At 35.2% G+C, this 26,689-nt stretch overlaps 1 protein-coding gene across 1 annotated transcript in view; it reads left to right on the top strand.

Moving 5' to 3' along the window:
* Nucleotides 1-4,795: 4,795 nt before the first annotated feature.
* The window catches only part of LOC124368867 (signal peptide peptidase-like 3), a 48,373-nt gene continuing 26,479 nt past the window's right edge, over nucleotides 4,796-26,689 (top strand). Inside the window, exons 1-2 of the mRNA XM_046826331.1 lie at nucleotides 4,796-4,974; nucleotides 24,875-24,933. Of these exons, the coding sequence (XP_046682287.1) occupies nucleotides 24,908-24,933 (26 nt within the window). The 5' untranslated portion in view covers nucleotides 4,796-4,974; nucleotides 24,875-24,907. The remainder of the gene's footprint in view (nucleotides 4,975-24,874; nucleotides 24,934-26,689) is intronic.

Below are 26,689 nucleotides of genomic sequence, written 5' to 3'. Positions count from 1 at the left end.
AAAACTAATTCCATCATCCAAAATCAAAAGGGACTTGAGTTCGTTAAACATGGCCGTATGAATTCTTTAAAAAATGAGTCATGGGAGTTTTTAAATAACTGAAAGTGTTGATGAACCTTTCACCGCATTCCACGATCGTTGCCAGTTTAAAAACTTTAGAGAACGAAAAAATACAAAATTGAAATCAAAATAACGCCAACGTTTAAAATTTTACAATTCCGTCTACGTGCAAACAAAGAAAGAACAATTCAAAGCGGTTCATTAACAAGAAATTAGCAAATTCATAAATGTTTTCCAAAACTGCTTGGAGCATTATCAAAAAATTAACATCATAGCCCAATGAATCAAAACAGTCAAAAATTCCAAAACTCAAAAAACAGAACGAATTAATTACAGATCCATTAACAGTAGTAGGCGAGTTCAATGCCTTTTTCGTCTGTTGTGTTATCCGATCCATCCTTCAAATGCTCCAACCAAGTGTCATTGATATACCGGTCTCTTCCATAGCATTGTCTCCAGTGAATGATTCTTTGTACCACAGGAGGTATCCCCTGTGATACAAAGAAACAAACCAAAACAATCATGTAACATTAACGGCATGTCTATATGGCTGCTCAAATGCTGCTTCAAGCACATTTTAACCCTACTGAAACATTTGATCAACATGTCTCTCTCTCTCTCTCTCTCTCTCTCTCTCTCTCTCTCTCTCTCTCTCTCTCTCTCTCTCTCTCTCTCTCTCTCTCTCATGGCATTTCCCCTTACATTCTGAAAACAGCGAATGTCACGCCAATTTTTTTTAACGATCCTTGATGCCTTGAAAGCAACTATCATCCTATTTTAACCCTTCCAGTCCTGAGCAAAATGTTTGAAAAGCTTTTTCTGTCAAGATTAGAACGGTTCTTTGAATTTTTTGATGTTCTTTTCTCTCATCAATATTCTGCTTTAGAAGAAACAAATCCACCATCGAAATTTAAACGAAACCATTTTCGATGGCCTGGAGAGGCGGGAACACGTGCTAGGCATTTTCTTCGATCTGTCTAAAGCACTCGAATATGTACATCATGAGACATTGTTGTGCCAGTTGAAGACACGTGGTATTCCAGGTCTACCGACCGAATGACTTTTGTCTTATCTCAGTGATAGAAGCCAGTGTGTGCAGATTGCGAATTCCCAGTCAGAAAATGTAAAAATGAATATGGCGTCCCGTAGGGATCTTTTCTTGGACCAGTCCTATTTCTTTTGCATGTCAATAACTCGTTGCTCCTAAGAGGGAAAATGGCTCAATACACTGACGATAAAACACTCTGTTTCACAGCCAAAACGAAAAACCAACTGGAAATAAATTCTTTTTAGTACTGAATTCATGTAAACAGTATTTATCAACATTGATCCTCATATTAAATAGTTCAAAATCAAATGTGATAAACTTTAGCCTTCGGCAAAATGAACCCGAGAATTGTTCATTTCGTGATGTTGGATGATGTTCTCCTAGAGGAAAATGAAAATGATCCTACCAAATTCCTTGGGATGTGCCTTGACCGAGGCCTACATGAGACGATCACATATAAGGCATTTGTTCAAAGATTTCTTCAGGCATTTATGCTTTACGAAACATCTCAAAGTGTTGCTACTTGGATGTACTAAAAACGTCTTATTTTGGTCTTGTATATCCTCATATAACGTACGGGCTGAGACTGTGGGACAGCTGTTCTTAATACAAATTTGAAAGAGTAAATTCAAAAGAAAGCAATCTGAATAATTTCGAAATTGAAATTCAGAAATTCAAGTAAAAATTTCTTCAGGGAGTTTGATTAGCTGACTTTGCCATATCTCTATATCCTTGAGGTTGGTCTGTACTGCCGATTCAAATGTGGGTTGGGTCAAGGCAGGGACGTTCACCAATATTTGACTAGGGACCGGGACAACTTCCGTATTCAACAGCATAAAACTGCCACGTTCGCACGTTTACCATCCGAGGTTGGCGATAGATTGATAAATAATTTAAATTATCAACTTATTACTTAATCAACTTATCCCTGATGAGATAAAAAAATTTAAATTATCCAAAAAATTAAAAGCTCGGTTGAAATCGTTGTCGTGGGTGTTTTACTATGTTTAAGAATTATTTATGGTGAGCCGCTGTGACAAAATTTGAAATTAATTGGTTTAATCCTTTAGTTTTGTTCTAAGTTGTAATCAGACTGTTACATAACTGTTTAATAATTGAAATAACGTGTATTTCAATTGGTTTATACAGATGAATTGCATTTTACCACATACATATTGACGATTGTATACAATTTTTCTAAAATTGTGAAGGCCGTAAAGATTTATTATTATTATTACCTAAAACCATAGGGTATCGTTGCAGTTTTAACTGAGAGGTTACAAGTTGCAACTTTAACGTCTTAAAAAGTAAATTATGCACATACCAGGCCGCAAGATGATGGTCACAACATTAGTATTGATATTCCAGAACATTCTGAGACGGATTCAGATTAGATTAAACAGGAACAGAGTTCAGAGTAACACGTGTGATTCATTCAATACTTTTTGAGTTCATATTTAATTTTATGTAATTCACAAGTTTGGAGTATATTTTGAGAAATTTGAGAGTAGCTGGATCATCCAGTTATCTCATATTTGTATATTAATGTTACTCAATTTTTTTATAGTTCAAACTTAGGCACACATTTATTTAGTTTATTGTAGTTAATATCGCATCAGTGTACTCTACATGTAATAATGAAAGATAACGGCTTTCTGTGAAGTCAAAAACATCCCTTAGTTAAAAATATAAATCAGATAAATTTTGCAGTGAGCAAAATGCTATGCCTTTATTAGGTCATAGATGGTTATGCTTATCCAAAATCCACATGATATTGACGTTAAGAAGGAATTATTGTAGTCTGAGGATAAATTAAATATGCTCAAACTAGACTATACTGCTACTCTAACCAATACGGTGCTGACTTAAGTTGAAATATTTCCCTAAATATCCTCTTTATAATTTAAATAGTTATTATAAGGCATAAAAACATCCATTCATCAGTATTTTGAGAACGTATAAGACCAAATCTATTCGTAAAACTTGTAACGCAATATAAATGACATACGAGCATTTAAAATATTTTGCTATATCTGATCCAGTTTATCGAAGTCCAGTTCTCAGAAATACCAAGGACCTGCTTTCACATTTAATCTCTTATCTTTGTTAATTGGTCTGTGAGAAATATTCAGGCCAGTTACTGACAGTATTACGTTTCATTGTAATTATTTAGTATTATAAAAATGATTTAGTCAAATGAAGGTGAAATGTACAAGATTTTGTTTGATGTTTAATCTAGGAGAAATTAATAATACGAAACAGTACGTTTATTCGATGCCACATCCGGATAGACCACTATACAGGAAATATCAGACCTTTGGTTCGCAAATTCTCAACAATTACCAGTGTCAAAAATGCTTCATGATCAGGGTTGTAGGACAGAATGAAGTTCAAATCGGAATTTTCAGTTCATTATAGTATGTTACAAACCCTCACCAATCTACGTTATATTGAGCTCTATACTGTAATTTCAAAAAAATGCTGTTCATAATGTATTAAAAAAGAACAAAAATTCACACCTACAACGTAAAAATTTATCAGGAATTAAAATATGAAGATGATCTTAATTGAAGTTGTAAGTTTTGTTAGGCAACGAAAAAAATTACACGAGATTAAAGACATTACATTAATTTTGCAGCTGTGTTTGGTGACGAAGCTTAATTTTCTTTAGCTGTCCATCGTTGCAACTACCACTCTTGACTGTAGATTATTCTGCAAACATTAACCTACACTGGATAGTTGAAAACCATACACAAAAGCCAAAGATTTAAAAATACAGGCAATCGTTTTGGGAAATTCAACAGTTGGATATTTTTTCATTTATACAATTTAAAGATTGTGAAATACTTAAACGTTACGAAATGTTATCATTTAAGCCATAAATGGTTTGTACATGTGCTTACGATCTTGTATTAACACGACGATGTTCCTCCACATTACTATTTTGTTTTTGTTCAAACAATCGTAGATAAAACGTTTTCGGAAAGATAAATAGATCAACGGGTAGAGTTGCCCGTTTGTGAAAGTTCATCCGACCTTTCATCTCTCGATTCTTCCTTTTGGGGTTTCCTAAAAATTACAATTCATCACACGAGACCAGCAACCCTTGACAAATTAAGGACAAAGATCAAAGACGCCTGCCTCCTTTACACCAGTAATGTTTTAAAATTTGAGACAGAATTTTCAATTCAAACTTTATTTATGTCAAGAATCAAATTTTATTCATTTCGAGCACGTAATCTGAGTTAAATTTAAGTAAGTTTTGTACAATTGTTACTATTACAACTTGATTCGTGGATGAGTTGTTTTTAAGATTGAAATTAGAGATCTTTAGTTAGTACCAATCTTTGTTATTATTATTTCAAAACAACATGTCACTTGGTAAGATTTCCTATTAAACTATTTTGAATTACCTTTAACTACCTATTTCTTTGGAGGTGTTGAATTTTTTATATATAAATAAATCCTCGGTTTGTCACATAAACGTATTTATCTCGAATTATACAAAAATAATAGAGGTTAAAGTCATTATGTATTTTTGGATTTTAATCCAACTAAGAACTAACTGAAATTTTATTACTTATAGTGCCGAGTATGTATTTTTATTTAATTGTTGTATGAGTAAGGCTTGATTTTTGTGGTTGCACTCTAGGTCTAATGTAGTATTACTACTGTAGGTCACGTGACTATGTTTACTGAAGATGGCGACTGAGAAATAATGTCATCTTATAGTTATTGCTGATTGTCCAAACTAATTGTGTTACAAATTTACTTACAAATAATGATAGACCTTGTAGGTGTGAAAACAGTTTTTTCAATGTGCAGGTGATACAAATAACGTTCATGGGGAGATTTTACTTTAGAAGGTACGTGATGAAAAACTAGTTCCTTATTGTAGACCTACTAGGTTCCCACTTTCAGTTCCTGATAGTTTTGTTTAGAATAATACCGTGTATTTAAATGTTTTCTTATATTGTGATTTCGTTAGTGTAATCCAGATATGCCAGGGTAATGCTGTGTTTTACAGTGGAAATTAGGTCAATGTTTGTCGTGCTTTGTTCATATGTTAAGCCTACCCTGTTATGTCAGACAATATATCATTTTCAATTGCAATCGTTTATATGGAAACCAGTTGTTTATTCCTATTTGTTTTAAGAAATTGGCTGGAATTAAGTATAATCACACTTTTGTGGTTAAAACTTATGGTCATAAATTTTAAAGGGAATCTGTGGATGTATTATTATGTTAATCAGAAGTATCGTTTTAATACAAACTAACTTAATAGGCTAGCACATGTTATTTAGTATATACCATTATTAAATTCTAGTTAGTATGATACGTTAATTTACATGATAGACTTCAAGAATTATGGAGGGGATTAGCTACTAGGCTAGCCTAGCTAGACTGGGCTGCTCTATAATGGCTTAACCCTAGGAGTGATGGCCTTTTTATCCTGTAGTATAAGGTTGTTTTGGAGTTTCTTGCAAAGGAGGGTTTTTTATTCCTAAAATATCCAAATGAAGAGCAATATAAATAATGTTACATATTGTATTTTTCAGAATGGAACAGACAGTAATTAAATTTGAAATAGGCCCTAGGTAATAACAGTTTTTTAAACTATTAACCCTTGCAAGTGCTATGCATATCACTAGAATATAAGCACTGGCCCATTTTCAAGCGTAGGAAATTATTATTGAAAGAAAATCTTTTAAATAAAAAAAGTGTTTAAATACCGTGTTAGCCTACTATATGTATGTATCAAACATACATAAGGTAAAAAAAATACTTTCCATTTTCCGTTAAAGATGATTTTGTTGATTGGCAGAGTAGAAAAATACTTGTAAATTTGTTCAATTGTTGACGTATAATTATTATTTCAAAAGTAGTTAAACAAATTGTTTCCAATTTTATTCAGAATATGATAAATGTTGCACAAGAGCATTTTGATCAAAACTTAAACAGAAAAATGTTTCAAACAATAACCTTGTTCCACAAGTCAAAAGTCACAAATAATTTTTGGTACATCATAAGAACTCGGGCAATGGATATTTTGTCAAATTAAACAGCATTTTTAAACATATATGTATACTCAACAGCTATATGTTGGTAACAATATGAAACACTCCGTTTTTATATTTTAGGGTCATTCCGTCCTTGTGTGTGTGAGACATTTGTACACATTTTTGTAACATTTCAATTTTTTTCTCAAATATGGTTAATTTGCTCTGATTTTAAATGTCAGTTATTGTCACACACACTTAAATAGAATATTTTACATTCAGTAATTATTTTTTGTATTCTTGTATAAGTGTATCAAAATTACATAGCCTTGTTACGTACAGGTCATATAAAGTCCACCAAATTTTCCTTTGATAAACCCTTTAGGATTGTGATACCTCCTAGGGACGATTGGTTTGAGGGAAGGAAACCTCTTCCACCAGCGGAGCTTGAATGGTTTACAGACGGCTCTAAAACAAAAAGCGACACAAACGCTGGAATTGATGGGGTGAGACCATGCAGGGAGCTGGTGGTCCCTATGGGTCCGTATCCTACAGTTTTTCAGGTGGAGGTCGCAGCCATTATGGAATGCTGCTCATGAGAATCTTCGTCTGCGATATAGGAGTAAGACGATCAATATTTTTTCACGGATAGTCAGGCAGCACTGATGGCGCTGGACTCTTATATGTTCAAATCCAAACTTGTCTGGGATTGCTATCAGGTCGTTTCTTCCCGCTCCAGAATCAACAATGTGACTGTTTGTTGGGTTTCTGGTAATAAGGGGATCCCTGGGAATGAAAGAGCTGATGCCCTGGCCAACCGGGGCTCAACGTCAATTATGACAGGCCCTCAACCGTTCTGCGGTGTGAATCCTTTGGGGCTGAACATGAGAGAAGGTGGAGGTTGCATCCAGGCATGAGAATAAGCAGAATGGTACTACAGTAGCCTTCCTCCAGAGTGGTGTCTAACCTTCTCTCACTAAATAGATCAATGTCTTCTCGCTTATAGGTCTGATCACGGGACATGGTCACCTGAGGAAGCATCTTCACAGAGTTGGCATCCTTCAGGAGGATCCACTCTGTAGAATGTGTTATGAGCAGGATGAAACTGCCGAACACTTGCTCTTTGATAGCCCTTCAATAGTAAAGGAGCAGTATGCCATCTTAGGTAGTTTGGACAAGGGTAGTGAATTTCCCCAGGAGGACCTGATAGATTTTTTGGCAGTTTGTGGAAGTTCTGAAATCATAGACTGGTAGGCCTCATGGTGTGCTTCCGGGGTGCGCAAAAGGCCCTTGAGGCTTAAGTGCATGGTAAGTAGCCCGCCCCATAGAAGAAGCTGATTTACTGCAAAATTAACTGAAAACTCCATTCAATTTCCTCATCTATGAAACTCAAATATTTTTTCCATGAAGATACAAGTTTAAATTTTAATAAAACACAACATTTAAGTAAGTATTATAGAGGTAGCTTGTTTATAGTGTAGGGACTTGTGCAACTAATGAAAAGCACATATTTAAAATTCTTGTATTATATTATAAAAAGATGTTTTCTTAACATATCTAATTAAATAAAACATTGTCTACTTAATGTTTGATTTCAATTGAAGATTACTTTTGACCAACAAAGTTGTTCTTTGTTGAATAATTATGGTTTATTTTTCTTATTTTTAAGGTTTTGTTATTTTGTTTTGTTATTCTTAATTGTTATTAATGATCTCCCTTGTAATGTTAAGGCCAACGCCATTCTGTATGCTGATGATTCTACTCTGTTTAGCTCTGACAAAAATACCATTAACTTATGTAAGTTTATTGACGAGGCTTGCCTCGAGGCTAAGACATGGTTTCAGGCTAATGAACTTGCTCTGAATGAATGTAAGACACAACAAATATTATTTGCACTACAACCCGATCAGTGCACTTTTTTACCTAATGTCAAACTGTTGGGAATTGTCTTAGATAGTAAACTAACATGGTCAGATCACATTAGCCAAGTTTGTTCTAGATTATCTAGAGTTGTATTTTTGTTAAGACAGCTAAAACACTTTGTACCTAAAGAATACTTAAAAAACTCTTATTTTGCCTTTTTTAACAGCATACTCTTATACGGCTTACTTTTTTGGGGAAACGGAGTTGGAATTGATAGAGTTCTTCTAATACAAAAGAAAGCAATTAGGATTTTAACAAACTCAGACAGAAGTGCTAGTTGTAGACCTTTATTTATACAAGAATCCATTCTTACAGTAATAAATCTTTATATATACACCTGTCTTGTTTATGTTAAGAAGAATTCAAATGATCTTGTCCATAGGAGTGATGTGCACTCTCACAATACTAGAAATAGGCATTTACTAGACAAAGATTACTGTAGATTAAGCAAAACTCAAAAGAACTTTGGTTATTTATCCATTACCTTTTTTAATAAACTCGGTCGTATGGCAAATTCTGTAGACTTAAAGAAATTCAAACAGGTTATTTTCATTTGGCTTGTAAAAAAACCCTTTCTATTCAATCAATGAGTACCTGACTTGTAAAAATGTAGATTGTAGTTTTTAACTTAAGAAAGTCCACATTTTTATTTATCTACTAAATTTTATCTCGTTGATTCTATCTTGTTGATTTTGTCTTGTTAAATTTTATATTTTAGGATTTTATCTTGTTATCAATTTTATAGATTTTTTATATTTTTTGTTATTGACTTGTTGATTATTTGTTTTCTTGTTGACTCAACATTGTTGGTGTTTAGTTTATAAGTTACTCTAGTATATAATATTATGCTGAGTGATTAATTGTAAGATGACTGTGTCCATTGCTCACAAGGCCTAAAAGACATGAAATAAATTCAATTCAATTCAATTCAATTCAGTTTATGTTTAATTTAGTTTATTTATTTTTCATTAATGTATTAGAACAATTCAATAAAAGATGGAGTATTTATTAATTATGTAATTAATAAAACCAATTGTTTAGAATTCCCTTCTCTTGGCAATTTCTTGAATACTTACTTAATAACTCGATACTTAAAAGTGCATCCAGTTGATTTGGGTGATGTTGGACATGTTAAAATGCCTTAGCGGACATTCTTCTCCCAGTTTAAATTAGTGGAAGGATGGTAGGGGGCACGATGATGACTCCATCGTTATCAAAAGTTTCTTTCAAACTATAAGAGCAGTTTTTAAAAAGGAACCATTTAAAACTGGATTTGAATTTCTTTGGACCTTTAATTGAGTGGGCTTTAATGAGCAGTGCTTGAAAAATGTTAAAACAGCATATTGGGCCTTTTTTCATAGATGTTTACCCTATGGGAAACAGCAAACCTATTGTATGTCTGGTGTTGTGTGTATGGGTGTTATTTACATTTTCCATTGTGTGAAATGTTATGTAAACAGATACTTCAAAAATGTAAAGGCTTCGCACTGTTGAAATTCCTATATTTGAAAAAAGATCTTTGAAATGTGTCTGAGGAGGCAATTAAAAGACACATCTGAGTACTTTCTTCTGATAGACAAACATATGGTTTCATTTTGATTCAGTTGCACCTCGTGATGCTAAAGAGTAGGAGATGTGCGACTCGAGCAAGCAGTGGTAGATCGATTTCATTAGGATCAAGGTTTTAGCCCTCTGAGGCTGTTTAAGACAAAAATTCTCTTACCTAGTCTTGACTCAATCTTACACAACTGCTCACTCAGTCTAAACACTCGTTCAACCTCACCCTCAGAAAGTCGATACTGTGAGTGACATCAAGCAGAGTTTCACTGATGTAAAGGGTTGGAGTTTTTGAAAATGTTCAAAGGCGCTTTTGATTGATTTGAATATAGACAATTTTTTTTCAGGATTTCATTTCAAGAAATTGATTGTGGAAAATTGAACCGTGTCATTTATTTATGTAAATGCATTAGCTTTAAGGGTATCAAAATCCTTATGGCTGGTGGTGATTGTGGTGTTATCAGCAAACATAAAGAAGTCGTTCTCCGGGATAACCTTAGCAATATCATTTATGTAATTGATAAAAAGTAGAGGCCCCAAAAGTTATCCTTGCGGGCACCATTTGTTATTTGCCTTTCATTTAATTTAATTAATTCTATTTTGAATTTTTAAACATGTTTGATCTCAGTCACACTTCATACAACGACTGAGAACAGAGTCACACATTTTTAGCAATAAAGGTTTATTGTTATTAACAAGTTCAAATGCATTTCTAATTAGGTTTCCGAGTTCGTCAAGATTTTGTGGTTTTGAAGCATACACAGTCTCCGTTATAATACCTCACAGTGAAAAATCAAATGGGGTCAGGTCTGGTAAGTGCACAGGCCAATCGGTTGTACCACAGGGACCAATCCATTCATTAAATGTGTTATTTAAATAATCTCAAACTTGGATACCAAAATGTGCTGGGGCACCATCTTGTTGCCAGATGAGCAAATGAATATTGAAAACAGGATTGTTTCTGAAGTATGGACCTACTACTTCTTGCAGCAACTGAAAGTAACTTTCTGAGTTAACTTCAAGAAAAAAATAAGGACCAATCAGTGTAGTACTTGAAATACCTCCCCATACCATAACACCAGGCACATTGAGTTCTGCTTGAATTACGTGATGAGGATTTACATCTGACCAGTACACGCAGTTATGCCGATTAACGTGTCCAATTAGTTTGAAACATGCCTCATCACACCACAAAATTGATCGTAAGAAATTTGGATCAACCTCTGAGCAGATAATTATTGTCCCACAGAATTCCAATCGCCTAACGGAATCATGACTGTGAAGCGCTTGTAGTAAAGACGGAAATTGTGGCATAAATTTTAATTGCTTTAACATTCTTTGCAAGCTTCTTGATATTTCTAGTTCAGCAGATGCCTTACGAGTCGATTTACCGGGACTGGCTAGAAAAGCTTGAGTAACTGTCTGCAGGTTTTCTTTGTTGCAAATTGATCGTGGACAACCACACTTCAGGGCATTCTAAACGCTTCCTGTGTTTTCAAATTTCTTATTTCACTTCTGCATATACTGTAGAGTGGGTATCACGACACCTGGATATTTACCACTAAATTCTTCAATTATAGCAGTATTTTTATTATGCTTCCACTACAACTGAAAGATGTAAACTCGTTGGGTTGTAAATATTTTTAAAACAAACACAAACAAATAAAAGATGCAAAGAGCTTCACTGTACACTAGCCACTGGAACAGACATCAATGAACTTACTCCGTGTTGCTGCCAACTTAACGTTGTTACCAACATATTGAAACAAAATATCCCAATTTATGGGAAACTGACATATGCGCCACCCTGTAGATTGTACTAATACTGTTCTGTTCACTTTCATCTGCTATTTACATGAATTTTCTAAAAACTGTTTTTTGAGCGAATTGAAGCAGGTTTAAAAAGCATCAATTCCAAAAAGAAAACATCAGCTTTTTTATAGTTTTTAAGAAAGCTTTCAACCTAGTTGATTTTTAAATTCTGATTGCAAATATGGAAAAATCAGGAATTACAGTCATTGCGTTTGTTCAGAAGTTATCTGAGTGAACGAGAACAAATTTTAAAATTCAAAGATTCTCGGGGTGATCCTAAAGTTATTGATAAAGGAGTCCCACAAAGATTGGTCTCCTATCAGCAGTTCTTTTTTAATTTTTAAAACGATTATTAAAAAAGAAATGTAGAGACAAGATAACAGCTTTCCTTGATGCTGTTGCTTTTAGTTATTCCGAAACCAATAAAGAAACAATCTATCATGATATGATTATTTTCAGACAGTGGTGCCATAATAAGATAATGGTGGTCAATGTCTCAAAAATAAAGTTTATACATTTTGTTTTTCACACTTTCAATTTCAATAATGCCAATTAAAATTTTTCATGAATATACTTGTAAACATTATATAGCTTATATATGTCAAAACATTACAAAAAAAGCAATAAACTTCTAATATTTATGAGTCTATATTGAAGAAAGCTTCACATAGAGAACATACAGATTTTGTTTACTGATCTTTCTACTATTTTAGAAACCTTTGTGATATTGATTTTTTGAGGTCATTATACAATGCATTATTACATTCACAAATTCAATACGGAATAAATTATTGGGGAGGAGTATTTTATTAGAATAATCGTATTTAATAAAAAGGAGACCATATCTTTCTTTATTTAGAAAACTAAAAATTCTGCCATTAAAATAACTTTTGTATTGAAAACTTTGATTAGATTTTCTACTAGTTTAAATTAAAGATGAGCATAGATTTTCACATAAAAACGGATCTAGAAACCTAAGTTCATTTAGAAGACCAAAAATCAGTAAAACAGTCTTTTGTTTTCTTCGGGCCAAAATCATTGTAAATAGTGAAGGGAAAGTCATGGACACATGCCACAGGAACTGCAAGCGATATCAATCTTAACTATCTGGCCAGATATGAATGTTTAGTGTTTTGCTTCTGCACTACTTGATAAGATGAGAATGTTTAGTGTTTTGCTTCTGCACTACTTGATAAGATTGCAAGAATTTCCAACAATCCTTTGTACACATAACTGTACACAATTGTGGAAATGAATATTCTTCATTCTTATCTTTATCGCTGTTCTTTATTGTCACTGTAATTAAAGATCTCATGTACGGTGTAGCAGTCTTGCAGACACTTTGAGCATCTTCTTCATGGTCAGAGGGTTTCAGTTCAAGTGGTAGGTTGCTAAGCATCTTTACTTTTATGTATAATGGTAGTCTTTTGAACATGGTGGTTATGTGGACTGGGAGTTAATATTTTCCTGTGTAACTGATTTTTTGTTCATGCGTGTCAGTTTGTTTTTAGGATCCCTAGTCACACTGTATAGGATGGTTTCCAAGATGAAGATTGAAGAAACTATTAGTGTGTCTGAGTTATAATGTGTCGATGCAGTTCTGTCTAGGCCTAAACCTGCCATAATTCTGTTAGCCTTTTTTGTATTCTCCAAACAAGGCACAGGTTGCCTTCTGGAGAGCCACCCCAGGCAAAAACACCATAGCAAATGTGACTTTTAGTGCTTGTTGTGTTACGCCCGGGGTACTTGTGAAGTTAATTCATTTTAAGGCTTTTTTGTGTGTCTTTTTCACATTCAGTCGTGCTTTCCTTTTAATTTTTTTCTTACGCCCGTTATTCTTTTCAGCTCGAGGTAACCTTGTAAATTTTCAGACTAACTTTTTATTAATTATTTCCACTCAAAGACTGTTTATTTTCACTTGAAGAATTCACCACTGTCTGAAATATATTAAAAACTTACTCAATTTAAAAAATACTATTATATATATTTTAAACTGTAATTGATAACTTACTAAACAATGTTCCTTGTTAAAATTAGGATCTGAAGTGTAACAAATAATAATTTGTTGGGCAAAACCGTTTCAATCAATGAAGTGAATAAAATGAAGCAATGCCTATGAAGCACTAGCCACGAGTTTAAGAATATTCTCAATTTGGTGTGAATAAACAAGTGCTTGACTCGTGAAGCAATTGCTCAATGAATGGAGAAGATTCTGGAAAATTCTTGAGCAATTGCTTTACATACGTATTGCTTGCTTCTCAATTTTGAAGCAATTGCTTCAATCCGACACCGATGGAACACCGATTCGGGACTTGTTGCAACCTGTCTTTCTCTCTCCCTCCCCCTCCCTTCTACTCCTCCACTTCAATTTTAGTCCAGCTCGTCTACTGTTCAGAGTTGCTTAATTTGTCACAGTTTCTGATTTGTTATCGTTTGTTTTTTAACATCTATATGATGTCTTCAAGTGAGGATGAAGTGGAAGAAGACCCTGTAGACAAGAAATTTGATAGGTCTCTTTTTGTAAGAATTTTGAAAGATTATTTTCTTCATTTTCGGGCAAGAACTCATGGGCTAAGAAGTCCACACTTTCAATCTCAAACCGGAGCAACTCCTTACAACGGGTAATTTCTCTTCGTTCACCATAAAATTTGCGAGCTCGCACGTGCATGAACTCGGCCATGTTGACAGTACCGCCTAAGTCGAGAAATGAAGCGTGCCCTATGGCTTACTTCATTTTTATCGAGCAATTGCTCCAAAATAATGACGCACCACCGTTTTATTCACTTCATTTTATGTGCAATCACTTCACTCCAGGAAAACTCGAGCAATTGCTCGGCTAAGAATTTGTTAGCTGTTTTATTCACTTTAAATGAAGCAATTGCTCAAATATACCCAAGTAGAAGCAATTACTTCACTTTATTCACATCACCGAATATTTAATTTTAGAATTTTAATGCAGGATAAGTACATTTTTGGAAATAGAATTAAAAGACAGGTGTAATTTTAGCTTACATTATGTATTTTTCTGCAAATCAGTTACTATATTGTGAAGATAATAAACTAAGTGTAAATATGTCCATAACAAAGCCAAAGTAAGTGATTTAAACAAGATACCAGTGATTGCTCTACTATTACACTAATCTTTTTATCCGGCATAATAAAACACAACAATAATGTAAGATATGCGGTCGTCATTGTACACTATATGGGTCGGGATAAATAATAAGATGTTACATTTTAGAGTACCATTGCTCTAAGACCGCTCATAAAGGAACGGACGGGACACAGAGGTTTACATGACAGTGTCTGGTGATGGACTCCTGGCTAGCTAGCTTGGACAGTTGGTTGTAGGGTAGTGGCGTGATGTGACGTCACAGGAGAGCAGCCTATGAGCATTCTTTATTCGTATCAGACTACATCGTATGATACATCGCCTGACAATACATACTGCCAACATAACTGGTGCAGACATTAAATATTGCTATGGGTACATTACCAACTTAGTATTTATCACACTAAATACACTACAATCCTCCCCCTTAAAAGACATAAGTCCCCTACAATTTTAGAAATTTATTAATTACAATTTTTAAAAAAATTCTCCAATTTTAAATCAATTACAATGAATAAGAAAATTGACATTATACTCTTTTATATTTGTAAGTATAGATTATAGAGAACAAAATACAAACTCAATATAATATTTAACACAAATCAAAACACTTCAATCAAAACCAATGAATCAGAATATAGCAATTAATAACACATTGAATGAACACAATTAACAAATCGATAATAATAATACCTAAACAATATTAATTATGTACAAGTCACAATCGGGTTGTATTTACAAGTTCATTTTGACTACAGGTTTACGGTCCCTTAGTGGGTATCGTCTAACAGGTGTCATTTGTTTGGGTGAAACGCTGGAACTGTTATTGTTTACATTTGTACGTGGGCTGGGGCTTTGCCCCTGAGCGTTTCTGTTATTGTTATGGTTTTGCGGAGAGGGGGGCAAGGTCGGTGCTAAAACTACTGGCAACCTTGCACTTCGCTCTGTCCCGTGACTGTATATCGACCGTTTCCTGCGTGTGCTCTGTTGCCACGCTTGCGTCTGGGGCTCTAGGCATTGTTGTCGAATCAGACATTTCCGGACTACACTGTAACCCTATCAACTGGTCGATATGTCGTTTCCACCTCATGCCCGTATTTAGTTCAACTAAATACGTGACTGGTCCTAATCGTGAAACTACCACACCTGGTATCCACTTATTTCTACCTCTGTAATCTCTGGCTATGATTGGTTGTCCAATAGCTAATTGTCTAGTTTTACTACCCCTATAATACAATTGTTGTTTTTCTTGATTATCTGACATTATTGATTTAACATTTGGACGAATTAAATCTAACCTAGATTTTAGCGATCTGCCCAACATTAATAGAGCTGGCGATAGATTGGTAGTAGAATGCACTGTATTTCTATAAGTGAACAGAAAATTACTCAAAGCTAATTCTAAATCCTTGGAATTATGAAGAGCTGTTTTCAGTTTATTTTTAATAGTTCTGACTGACCGTTCTGCCAAACCATTGGTTTCTGGGTGGTATGGCGGTGAAAATGTGTGTTTGATACCATTTGACATCACAAATTCTTTAAACTCCTGACTAGTAAAATGTGGTCCGTTGTCGGACACTATGTGGTCTACAATACCATACCTACTAAATAATTCCCTTAATTTCACAATCGTGTGAACAGCTGCCGTTGAAGCAACGGGCAACACCTCTGGCCACTTAGAGTACGCATCTTTGACCACTAAAAATAGCTCGGACTGAAAAGGTCCAAAAAAATCAATATGAATTCGAGACCAAACACGTTCCGGAACATTCCAATGATGCAGGAAAGCCTTGGGCGGTTTTGCTCGTTCCTCCAAACAGGCTGCACAGCTGTTAGCTAATTGTTCTATGTCCCGGTCGATATTAGGCCACCATACATATGCACGGGCTAATGCCTTCATGCGAACAATACCTATAATATAATATAATACACATAATTCACATATTATGTGAACTATGCAATTCGTTCAGAATGTTTATTCTGAACCTTTTAGGTATTAACACCCTGTAACCCCACATTAGGATTCCTTGCTCCAAGGTTAATTCCGACTGTCTAATTTCAAATGTTTTTAGATCTGGTTCAGTTACAATAGGCCAACCTAATTCTACATAGGATATTACCTTTTTGATTTCACTATCTACCATTGATTCCTTTTTTATGTCTACATAGCTTAATGGTATGTCATTTTCAGCTAAACACTGCAAATAGGTACCTATGACATTAATATTAAGGTCATCATCCGAGATTTCATCTTTAACCTCACTATTTACAGGTAATCTAGATAAACCATCGGCATTGCCATGATTTTGGGACTTAACATACACAATCTCATATTGGAAACCACTTAAAAACAAAGCGTATCACTGCAACCTACTGGCTGCGAAAGCCGGTAACCCTTTCTTTGGTCCAAAAATAGCCACTAAAGGCTTATGATCAGTCTTTAACAAAAACTGTGTACCTTATAAATACTGACTAAATTTCTTAACATCAAATACAATGCTTAATGCTTCCTTATCTATTTGCGAATAGTTTTTCTCAGCGCTATTTAACACTCTACTTGCGAATGATATAGGTCTTTCTGTACCGTCGTGTTGAATCTGACTCAAAACTGACGCAATGCCATATGGACTAGCATCACTGGCTACCACTTGACTAGTGGTGATGCAGGATCATAATGCGCTAACACTTCAGTAGAGATTGACTAGTGGTGATGCAGGATCATAATGCGCTAACACTTCAGTAGAGATTAACTTTTGCTTAATCTCTTGTAATGCCTTCTTACATGTTAAATCTATATATATAAAAATGAAACTGTTCGTGTGTAACAGCATCACTCACAAACGGCTGGACGGATTCGCCTAATTTTTTTTTTAATTTGTTCGTCTTGATCTGTAGAAGGTTATAGGATACTTTTTATCCCTTTCCCGATTCAGGATTCCGCCCCACTGGTTACAGAAATACCCGTAAGAAATGCATTGCAGCAAACATATGTTATTAAGTGAAAGAGTCTTTTCAAATTTTTAATCAGCTGTTCTTTGTAAACATATATAATGCGACAAAAAATTGTTGTTATTTTTGACAGTAACTAAGTAAACATAAATATTTTTGACGTTTCTATGTAAACAAACATTTTTTGACATTTACAACGTGTCACAAATGTCAAATTTTTGATAAACGTGATTTGATATCTTTTTTACAATTTCCAAGAACAGTGATATTTTCCATCAGTAAAAGGTTTAAAAAAATAGGCAAGTATTTTTGTTTTCTCATGTAAATATTCTTTGAAGAATGTTTTTCTCAACATTTTTTTTTACAGAATTCCTTTGAGCAGTTTTTTGACGAATTTTATTGGAAAATAACATAATGCCGCCAAGAAAAAAAAGTGCTTTATGCCGTCACATCAATTACTCTTGAAAGTAGGATCACCGATAATGATGTTGAGAAACTTACGACCACCAAAATTGTGCAACGGCACTCGACTAACCGTCAAAAATTTACATCCAAATATCATTGAAGCAACGATTTTGTCGGGAACATCTGCCGGGGAAGATGTCTTCATCCCTCGCATCCCCTTAATTCCATCCGACTTGCCATTTGAATTTAAGAGACTTCAGTTCCCCGTTCGACTTGCGTTCGCAATGACGATTAATAAGGCACAAGGACAATCACTTAACGTCGCAGGAATCCATCTGGAACCCTCATGTTTCTCGCACGGTCAATTATACGTCGCTTGCTCAAGAGTCGGAAACCCGAAGAACCTTTATATTTATGCTCCAAATAATACAACTAATAACGTTGTTTACCAAAACGCATTAAAATAAACAAAAAACTTTTATAATAGATTTTATGATATGCTACGATGTATTAGTAGAGCAATAAATTAATTGGAAAAACGTATAATAAAATTAGTATTTCTTTTCGATGCTTGATTGATGTAGCCCTCTCTACTGCCACGCGAGCGGAGCCGCGGGTTTAGGCTAGTTAAATACAAAATCGGTATCCTTTCTCAACAACTGATACATTGGAGTCAAAATAGTGGATATTCTAGGAATGAAACGTGAATAATAATTAACAAGACCAAGGAAGGCTTTAAGCTGTGTCACATTTTGAGGTTCAGGTGCCTTGACAATCGCTTCAACCTTACTAGGTGCGGTATGCAACCCTTGTTTGCTGATAAAAAAACCTAAATATTCTAAACTGTCACAGAAAAATTTACATTTGTTCTTGCTCACTGTGAACCCATTGTCTTCAAGTCTTTGACACAATAGTCTAAGTCTATGCATGTGTTCCTCATTTTTTTTACCCGTTACTACAATGTCATCTAAAAACACAGTTACCCCCGGGATACCTTGTAATGTTTGTTCTATTATTCTCTGGAAGATTCCCGGTGCTGAACTGATACCAAAACATAGGCGATTGTAAGCATACAATCCTTTGTGTGTGCTAATTGTACAATACATTGATTTTGACTAGCTGCATCTACTGTAGTTTAAGCTGCTGATAAGCTGAAGATAAATCTATTTTAGAGAATTTTGCTCCATTTTGTAGGCTGGCAAATATTTCTTCAATTTTTGGTAACGGGTGTTGGTCTACCTCCAAGAAAGGATTTACAGTTATTTTATAATCCCCACAAATTCTTATTTTCCCATTAGCCTTAATAATTGGTACAAATGGAAGTCCCCCATTCACTGGTATCTACTGGTGAAATAACATTCTCTTGTTCTAGTCTAGTCAGCTCGGCTTCTACTTTTTCTTTAAGTGTAAAAGGTAACGTTCTAGGTTTAAAGTATTTTGGTACTACATTTTCTTTTAACTTTAATTTAACTGGTGCACCCTTGTAACATCCCAACTTATCCGTAAATACATTTGGAAACTCATTGTACAGTAGTTCTACTTGTTTGTTGACAACAGACGGATTGACAGATGTTTGTTTATTTACCCCTACAGGTGTGTTGTGGCTTCCACTGACAGGCGCGCATGCGTCTGCCGCCTGCAGTTGGCACAACCCCCACCATGCTCGTGCGATCAGCTGACTGTACATTGTTTACATTACTGGGCACTCTCACTGTCAAATCTAATGCTTGCATCCAATCACGCCCTAACAAGGGATAGCTACGATGTATAAAGCTAATTGTTTCTCTTTACCTTTATGTTGTACATTGACCATAACTTTACCTAAAGGCCTGATCTTTTCATATGTATATGAACTTAATACTAAGCTAGTTGGATGCATGTTTACATTTCCTAACTTAGTCTTACAATCTTTTTCTGACATAACTGAAACACAAGCTCCACTATCGACTTCAAATACAATTTCCTTACTTTCCACTAATAATTTTACCGTTATTGGCTCAATTTTATTAATCTTAGTTTCTATTTCTTTAACCGCAACTAGATTGGAAATGTCATACACATCGTCATTGTCTTTATGTTTCCAGTGATTATCTGAACCTGACTCTGCTGATTCTTTACTTTCCTCTACATAGTGCTGCCTACCTTTATAAACATGTTGCTTTTTATTGCTGTAAAACTGTTTCCCTTTAGCTGAAGGCTCATTACACATATTTGTAAAAACATTTGGTTTGTTGTCATTGGGTTTGTTAACATAATTTTTCGATCTACAAACTCTTTCAAGGTGTCCCTTCTTTTTACAATGATTACACGTGTACTCAAGAAACCGACATTGCGATGCTGTGTGTGATCGCTTGCCGCAACAATAGCAGGTGATGTCTCCCAGCGCCTTCCCACCATCCGATGTCTGTCTCGCCCCGCTGCTTGCCACCTGTGTCCTTTTCGGTATTGACCCGCTGCTCTGCATCTGGTGAATACGTCCTCCTGTAGTTGTCATCTGGGCCGCCCCCTTTTCAGCAAATTCCATTGCAGTAGCTAGTTGCACGGCTTTTTCATAAGTGAGGTTTTCCTCCCCGAGAAGTCTTTTCTGTATCTGTTGGTCTCGCAGACCCGCGACTAATCTGTCCCTTAAGTAGTCTGGCAATTTATCACCAAATTCACAATACTTAGATAACTGTTTTAAATGCACAATATAATCGCTAACCGTTTCATGATCCAATTGATTCTGCCTACTAAATTTAAATCTTTCCGTGATAAAAGAAGGCTTGGGATGCAGATGATTAGCTATAGTGTCCACAATTTCCTTGTACGGCTTGTCAGATGGTTTGTCTGGTGTAATTAAGTCTTTCAGTAACGTTTAGGTCCTTACACCCATAACTCTCAACAACGTGCTTAGTTTCTTTGAATTGTCGATATCATTACAATCAATAAAAAGCTCAAATCTCTGTATATAAGACTGCCACGATTCTTCCGCACTATCAAAAGGACCCATAGACCCGATAGTTGCCATTTTGTCTTGTACACTTCGTAATAACTGTTTAAAGTGTCTCCGGTAAAAATAATCGTCTAACGGCATTAATTGTAACGATAAAAATCAACTTGTGCGCTACTTACGCCAAGAATAGTTTATATCAATCGGCGTACCTTACTACTCACGATGTTGCAATGTCCGGAATGTCCTTGCACATTCGCGGTTATTTGCACGTGTTCATTACGCTTGTTGCCCTTTCGCACTATATCACTGTAATTCACTGTTCAATTTCCCGAATGTCTTTGCACATTCGTTATTATTTGCACGTGTTCGTTACTCTTGTTGCCCTTTCGCACTATATCACTGTAATTCACTGTTCAATTTCCCGAATGTCTTTGCACATTCGTTATTATTTGCATGTGTTCATTACGCTTGTTGCCCTTTCGCACTATATCACTGTAATTCACTGTTCAATTTCCCAAATGTCTTTGCACATTCGTTATTATTTGCACGTGTTCGTTACGCTTGTTGCCCTTTCGCACTATATCACTGTAATTCACTGTTCAATTTCCCGAATGTCCTTGCACATTCGTTATTATTTGCACATGTTCATTACGCTTGTTGCCCTTTCGCACTATATCACTGTAATTCACTGTTTCAATGTCCTTGCACATTCGTTGTTATTTGCACGTGTTCATTACGCTTGTTGCCCTTTCGCACTATATCACTGTAATTCACTGTTCAATTTCCCGAATGTCCTTGCACATTCGTTGTTATTTGCACGTGTTCATTACGCTTGTTGCCCTTTCGCACTATATCACTGTAATTCACTGTTTCAATGTCCTTGCACATTCGTTGTTATTTGCACGTGTTCATTACGCTTGTTGCCCTTTCGCACTATATCACTGTAATTCACTGTTTCAATGTCCTTGCACATTCGTTGTTATTTGCACGTGTTCTTTACGCTTGTTGCCCTTTCGCACTATATCACTGTAATTCACTGTTTCAATGTCCTTGCACATTCGTTGTTATTTGCACGTGTTCTTTACGCTTGTTGCCCTTTCGCACTATATCACTGTAATTCACTGTTCAATTTCCCGAATGTCTTTGCACATTCGTTATTATTTGCACGTGTTCATTACGCTTGTTGCCCTTTCGCACTATATCACTATGTTCCACTGTTGCAATTAACTTGCAATAACGCACTACGCTGTCCATTAGTTGACCGTAGAGTCACACACCCGATGCACGTGGAAATTTAGCGGTTGAACGAAAATTTAATGATTTAGAAATATGGATTAATCAAATATTGTTGCCGATTGTTTTCCTCGTCGCCACTGTAAGGTATGCGGGTCGTCACTGTACACTATATGGGTCGGGATAAATAATAAGACGTTACATTTTAGAGTACCATTGCTCTAAGACCGCTCATAAAGGAACGGACAGGACACGGAGGTTTACATGACGGTGTCTGGTGGTGGACTCCTGGCTAGCTAGCTTGGACAGTTGGTTGTAGGGTAGTGGCGTGACGTGACGTCACAGGAGAGCAGCCTATGAGCATTCTTTATTCGTATCAGACTACATCGTATGATACATCGCCTGACAATACATACTGCCAACATAACTGGTGCAGACATTAAATATTGCTATGGGTACATTACCAACTTAGTATTTATCACACTAAATACACTACAGATAACACAAACGTATGCTCTGACTAAACGGTGTGGTTAACAGAAGCTAGCTGCATACTAAAGAGAAAGGTTCACACTAAATAGCAGTTGATTAATGGCGGTTGACACACGCCTCCTGGATCCTCAGCATCGTCAGTCTCATTATTTAATAGCCACACCTTGTGTAGCTTCATCAGATAACTTCATGCACTCTAAGATAACTTGCTGGTTAGCAGTCACATTCATCATAATTTCACAAAACTGCAAGTCGTACTCGTCTTCGTAGAATTCTTCAACCAAAGTTACCTTGTATGGTGACTTGAATCCAGCATTAAACCAAACATTACAGACAGATTCCTGAGACATCCCAAGAATTTCTCCAGCAGCTCTAAGTATTGTATGAGCATTTTCAGTAAAACTTTGTAGGACTTGTAACAAAGTTTTCTCAATTTTAACGGTTTTCAGTCTTGTTATCTGTTCTGTGTATATCCTCTACCCTTCTAAGAGCTAAGAACTCCCTTAATGTTAAACTTTATATTTGGAATATTTCTATTTGGAAAATTATTTTTAAATAAGTGCCATACTTCCTCATATAAACGTTGTTAAACTCCCATTTTTTTTTTTTTTTTCTTAGGACAAAAAGCTTATAAATTGCACTAATTCCCATACTGAACCTTAGTGCTTCTTCCGGAGTGACAAGATATTCAGGATGGGTAAGGTTTGGGGTAAGGACCGCTTCCTATCGAAATCCATGAGTAAGAATTAGGGCACTAATCTCAGTCATGTCCCCCCGGAAGAAGGAGAGGTCAGCTCTGAACCAGCCTCTCCAGTCAACGTTGAGACTAGCAAGAACCTCTGATACTTGCAGTCATCTCCCGCAGTAGACTAGACCTATTGAATTACCATTGAACTCCAGAATCTCGACATTTGCGATTAGTGATGTGCCGCTCCTGGACATCCATAACGTTGCCCAGATTTAAGTGACACATCGGTTTTTGCTGTGCCCAGTGGTAGGTTCAACTGGAAGGTATAAAGTCCTGCTTTATGGAAAGTGATCCCTGCTGGGTGATCTCCCCACCCACACATTATTAGGATTGTTAAGTTCATCCTCAGAAAGCGACATCACTGTGACTTACAGATATAAACTAAAATGTAAAATTAATTTTGTTTTAAATCTGTTGCAATCTAGTGACTAACAATACAAGACTAGTTGAGATAACAGACTGTTATCTATCGTTAGTGTTAAAGTCCACTAGCTGAGAAATCTTGGGAATTCACTACTACTACTACTGTAAAATTGAATTGTTTACTTGCGGTCATTGTCCTGCTGTGTTTTATTTCCATCTTTTAGTAGTTTACTTAAAACAAAATTGTAATGATCTTTCCACATTTCTTCGGTTAACAATTTAACAATACAAAATGAGACATTATAACACTGTAAAAAGCATAAGCAATGAACAATGTTAATTACGGGATTATAGTATTTGTTCTAATTAAGAAGTCAACATTTTCAATTTTAATCTGATGTGATTTTGGTGTGCGTCAACTTTTTGACAACAGATCTGTGGCATTAATGCGACCATGACTTGGCCACCGGAATCTTCAAAATTAATTAAAATATATTATGTTCTACTAATAAACACCTTTAATTTGATGTTTTTGAAAAATTTGTTCAGTCGCCATTTTATATATGGGGTAAAAAATGTATGGCTTCTGAATCAGAAAAAGATACACTTAAAAAAAATATATGCAACCCGTTTACAGATTGATATTGTATAATAATTATGTTGTATAATAATACATAAAAGGTCACTGACCAAATGATATAATTCGCCATATATTACTGATACGTGTCGTATGATGACACGAAGCACAGACCTGTTAAATCGTAGTTGTATTTATATGTAAGTGTATTAATATGTAATACACTTACAAGTTAATATGTAATACCTTTGGTTTCGAAAGGCCTTGTCCAACAAATAAATTCTATTGGAAATAACATTTACTACTAGTTTATTAATATAGTTATAACTTCTTGTAAATAAATAGTCTAACTAAAGGTTTTACAGAATTTTACTGAGGTATTCATAGGATAATCAGATATTTTACACCACACCTTGGTTGTCATGAATTTTAATTCTAACAGACTACATAAATAGAAATCATAATTGAAGGTTAGTTAGTGATATAAGTGTTTAGATTACGCTCATTACAGTTTAACTATCAGTCAATTACTTGATGAACAGGACAATGTTTGTGTAGGGTCTGCCAGAACTACTTTGGACTTTTCTATATATCCATGGTGTGCTGTACTAATATTAACCGTGCATTTTCATTTTATAACATTTATTTATTGTATATTTTCAGAGTTCCATAAAAGTTCAAAAGGCAGTGTGCAACATGGCATCTCCTGTTGATTATCAATGGTGAGTAAAAACATTGTATTTATTATGTTATTAGTTTAAATTATTTTTTATAATGACCACACACAGCACTGAGCACACAGCGGTGTGTGTGGTTTCACAAATTTGTGGTGGCAGTGTGTTTGGTTTGTAGGAATGAGTTTTTATTGAAGAGCAATGTTTTGATGGCTTTTTTGTATGAACTGTTATCAAACACTCTCGTTATTGATTAAATGTATATAACAAGCTATAAGTGTCTTTATTGCATCTTATTAAAATTACTTAGTGAATAGAAACCATACTGAATGGTTTAAATATTGCATAATTTCTATACACTTATGCATATTTGTTTAGTGCAATATTTTATCATGCTTTCCCAGATGTGATGTTCAGTACCACTAAAACAGTATTTTTATCTTTAAGTAAAATTTGTATAAAAATTAGCAGGATTATAATGTAAAACTGCGATATTAAGTGCCATTGGAAACAGAGTCACCAGAATTTGAGATGTGCAACTCTTTTATTAACTGAAGAAAGTTAAAAATAACATAGTATATTAAATGTACAGTACTGGAAAAGGTACAGTAAATCATACCAAAGCACTGTGACATGGGAAAGTCATGTAAGACATTCAAGTTTTGTATAAAGTTAACATAAACATTAATTTTAAATATGAACTAACTACAGTTAGTAAACAACTAAAAGACACTAAGGCATAAGTACCAACAGTACTTAGGCAGGTGGAACAATAGATGGCATCATGAAGGGAGTGGAAACATAAGTTCATTGTCCTCCTTGAATGAACTTCTTTAGGCAATTGATTTGTCTTTATATTCTGTTCAACGTATTAAGTTTTCTTGTTGGTTCTTTTCTATATTTTTTTGTAGAAATCCAATTCCTGATTTCAACTGATGGTTGAATCTGATAATTTTGTACTTGAAATTCAATTTGGTTTCATATCAAAGATTTAGGTTCCCAGTGAATGATATTGTCTTAATTGCTTCATGTGATTATTGTCAAACACAATATTAGACTCTACCTCTAACTTGCTCTTAGTAGTTGTGTTTTTGTACTTGTGGTTTAGGTACGGGCTTGCACCCAGACACAGTATAATCATTTTTGTATTATTATTATTATTATTCTTTATTGAACATATTCTTAGAGAACAGTACAATCGTCAGATTTTATTTTGTTACAGCAGGTTAGAAAGTTCTGTTTAAAAATTCATTTATTGTGTAAAATGGATGGTCTTGAAGCCAGAGTTTTAGTTTGTGTCCAAACTGCAGCCGGTCTCTCCTCTTCAGTTCTAGTGGGCGGGCGTTCCACAGCTTCGCTCCGACATATGTTGGCTTCTTCTCCGTGGACGCTAGGCGGTGAGCTGGAAGATGGTAGTTTGCAGCGTGCCGAGTGTTGTAGTCATGTTGCTGTGCTCCAGTCATCACTTCATCGGGTGATTTCAGGTGTACGTAGGTCACAGCTTCCAGGATGTATAGGTTAACCACAGTGAGAATCTTCAGTTCTTGAAAGGCTTGCCTGCATGATTCTCTTGTGCGTAGGCTTGCAAGGATCCGAATCGCTCTCTTTTGGTGTATTAGGACCCGTTGCAGGTTGCCTAGTGTGGTACCTCCCCAGACTGCTATACCGTATCGAAGATGTGATTCGTAGAGAGCATAGTATGCAGTTTTAGCTGTTCCTAGGTCGCTGATATGTTTCATCCTGCGGATCACGTACAGTCCTGCGCTAAGCCTTTTACAGAGGTTGTCAATGTGGTGTGTCCACG

The sequence above is a fragment of the Homalodisca vitripennis genome, chromosome X, assembly GCF_021130785.1.
Source record: "Homalodisca vitripennis isolate AUS2020 chromosome X, UT_GWSS_2.1, whole genome shotgun sequence".
Taxonomy (NCBI): Eukaryota; Metazoa; Arthropoda; class Insecta; order Hemiptera; family Cicadellidae; genus Homalodisca; species Homalodisca vitripennis.
The sequence above is the reverse complement of the archived record's forward strand: the minus strand, read 5'-3'. Positions and strand labels throughout refer to the sequence as shown.